A 2,452-nucleotide genomic window follows, 5' to 3' on the forward strand; every position below is an offset into this window, starting at 1 on the left:
GACAGCACTATTGTAAGAAGAACTATGCAGCTACCACTTCAGCTGCCACTGATGTGAAATCACCATGTAAGTACAAACCAAACAATTGTTTAACTATAAACTATATGACTCAACACACCCTGGTGAGTACACTGAAGTTTGGCCAGGACACCAAGGCTTGATTTTCCTACTTTTGCTGAAGGTAACATGATTAAAATACACCAGGTTTCAATCCTCTTTACAATTCTCCTGAGGGATCAATTCACTTAAGTTTTCCAGGACCTCTCTTTTCTTTCCTGAACTCCAAACTTAAACAATCTGGAAAAAAGGAAGGAAAAGCTAAATTACTCTATCTAATAATCTAGAGCGTGTCTCCATTTGTAAGAACTTAGGAACAGTTAGAAGTGGTTGGGTTCTCCTTTCCATGGCTCAGAATCATGGAATGGTTGAGGTTGGAAGGGACCTCTTGAGATCATCTAGTCAAAGCCCCTGCTAAAGCACTGTCAGCTAGAGCAGGTCTTCCAGAACTGCGTCCAGTTGGGTTTTGGTGTTTCCATAGAGACTCCACAACCTCTCTGCACAACCTGTTCCAGTGGCTGACCACCCTCACAGTAAAAAAGTGGGCTTCTTTTGTTCATATGGAATTTCATGTGTTTTAATTTGTGCCTCTTGTTCTGTCAGTGGGCCCCGCTGAGAAGAGACTGGCTCCCTCATTATCATTTCTTCCCATCAGGTATTGATTTGATAAGATCCCACACACATTGGTAAGATCCCCTGAGCCTTCTGTTCTCTAGGCTGGAGAGTCCCAGCTCTCTCACCCTCTCCTCACCTTTGTGTCCCTGTGCTGGCCTCACTCCAGTAGAGACCATACCCTTGTACTGTGGAGCCCAGAATGAATCACAGCACTCTCCATGTAGCCTCACCAGTGCTGAGCAGAGAAGGATCCCCTTCCCTGACTTGCTGGCAGTGCTCTACCTAAGGCAGCCCAGGATACTGTTGGCCTTTTTTTTGCCATGGAACTACATTGCTGGATCAGCAAAATGAAGCTTGAAAAATCTATTTTGCTTATTCAGGGAGAACATGGTTAGTTTTGAGGCCACTGGATCAGTTGTGCAAACAGGCACAGCTGAAATTCACTCAAGCCAGGTACATCATTTAATGGTCTGTAGAAGTACCAAAAAGGACAGACTATTTGAGTTTGTGTATTCTACAGGAAATGATGCTTCCCTAATTATAGAACATCTACTTACACACACACGTACAACCTTGTGACTCGAGAAACATGTTCACAATTCTAATCGAGTATATATTAGAATATGTCAAGTAGAGATAACCTGCATATATCTATTTACCACAGTTGAGTGTGTGAATTGAGGCTGATGAGGCAGCCCTTTAACACCTACCATTCAGCAAAGATCTGGGAGAACTCAAGTGAGCTGTTGGCAACAGGTGAGATGAAATAAAAAGGGACGTTGGAGAGTCCAGCAGAGTCAATATACTGATATAAGCACTCCAGCAGATCATATATTACTCCAGAGGGGTAACAGGGAACCAGCACATTTCCTCCGTTACGGACAGTCATAGCTAAGGGAGAGAAAGTAAAAATCAATTAACAGGTTCATATTTAAACTTTTTAATAGAATACCTTTAATCCAAATATTACATAACGTATAGAAAGAAGCTATCGCGTGCATTAGCAGAACACATTAAGCACATGAGTTGGGAGGAACAATTCTGATCATTAAATACATGTATTTACTGCCTTCTCCAGGCTTAGTGGCGTGAATGATTATACTCCATTAGCTGGGGGGCACAAAACAGACTGAGCACATGCAAAACTCCTGACACGAGAGGGCGGTCTTGCACTGGCACATGAGGATAAATGAGTGACACAAAACACCTTACCATCAAAATAAACCCTGCTCCATCTATTAGCTGTCCACCAGAGGGGAAGGACAACAGTTCACAGGTCTCAGCTGAAAGCACTACGCATGGGAAAGTGTTCTGTACTCGGTTTTCAGTGCTCTAGATGAATGGCTGAAGATGTAGTTATTTCAAACAGCCCTTGAAGCTAGAAGGGGCTGGGGGAATGTTTCTCCTTAAAAACTTTAAATATTTCTGTCCTTTCAATATAACAAGAACAATTAAAAACCTCTATGAATTGTAGACAGCATGCAGTTAGAGAAAATGAGGAAAAGAAAAAAGAAAAAGAGGTTTACTCTGTAACTGAGACAGATCTGAATACAACAGCAAAAGCAAGTACAGAGCAAAGATTTTGTTCTTTTGGCAGAATGAATTACAAAAATCCTGTGCCTTATGGGAAAGTGGAAACACTTCGTCCAGCTCACTGAACAATTGTTGCCGCCCTAGGATTTCATCTGGTCATGGTGTAAAACCATCTACTGATGTTAATTGCAGTGCAGCAGCAGTAACATTATGCATCAGGGTATTACACAAAAAGCTGTGAAAGAGC

General features: G+C 42.0%; 1 protein-coding gene across 1 annotated transcript in view; it reads right to left on the reverse strand.

Moving 5' to 3' along the window:
• The window catches only part of LOC104622923 (integrator complex subunit 9-like), a gene marked incomplete at its 5' end in the record, with an annotated part of 19,202 nt that extends 17,639 nt beyond the window's left edge, over positions 1-1,563 (reverse strand). The window contains one exon of the mRNA XM_010289850.1: positions 1,383-1,563. Within this exon, the coding sequence (XP_010288152.1) occupies positions 1,383-1,563 (181 nt within the window). The remainder of the gene's footprint in view (positions 1-1,382) is intronic.
• Positions 1,564-2,452: the final 889 nt, after the last annotated feature.

Source organism: Phaethon lepturus, unplaced genomic scaffold, assembly GCF_000687285.1.
Source record: "Phaethon lepturus isolate BGI_N335 unplaced genomic scaffold, ASM68728v1 scaffold3936, whole genome shotgun sequence".
NCBI classification, from domain to species: Eukaryota; Metazoa; Chordata; class Aves; order Phaethontiformes; family Phaethontidae; genus Phaethon; species Phaethon lepturus.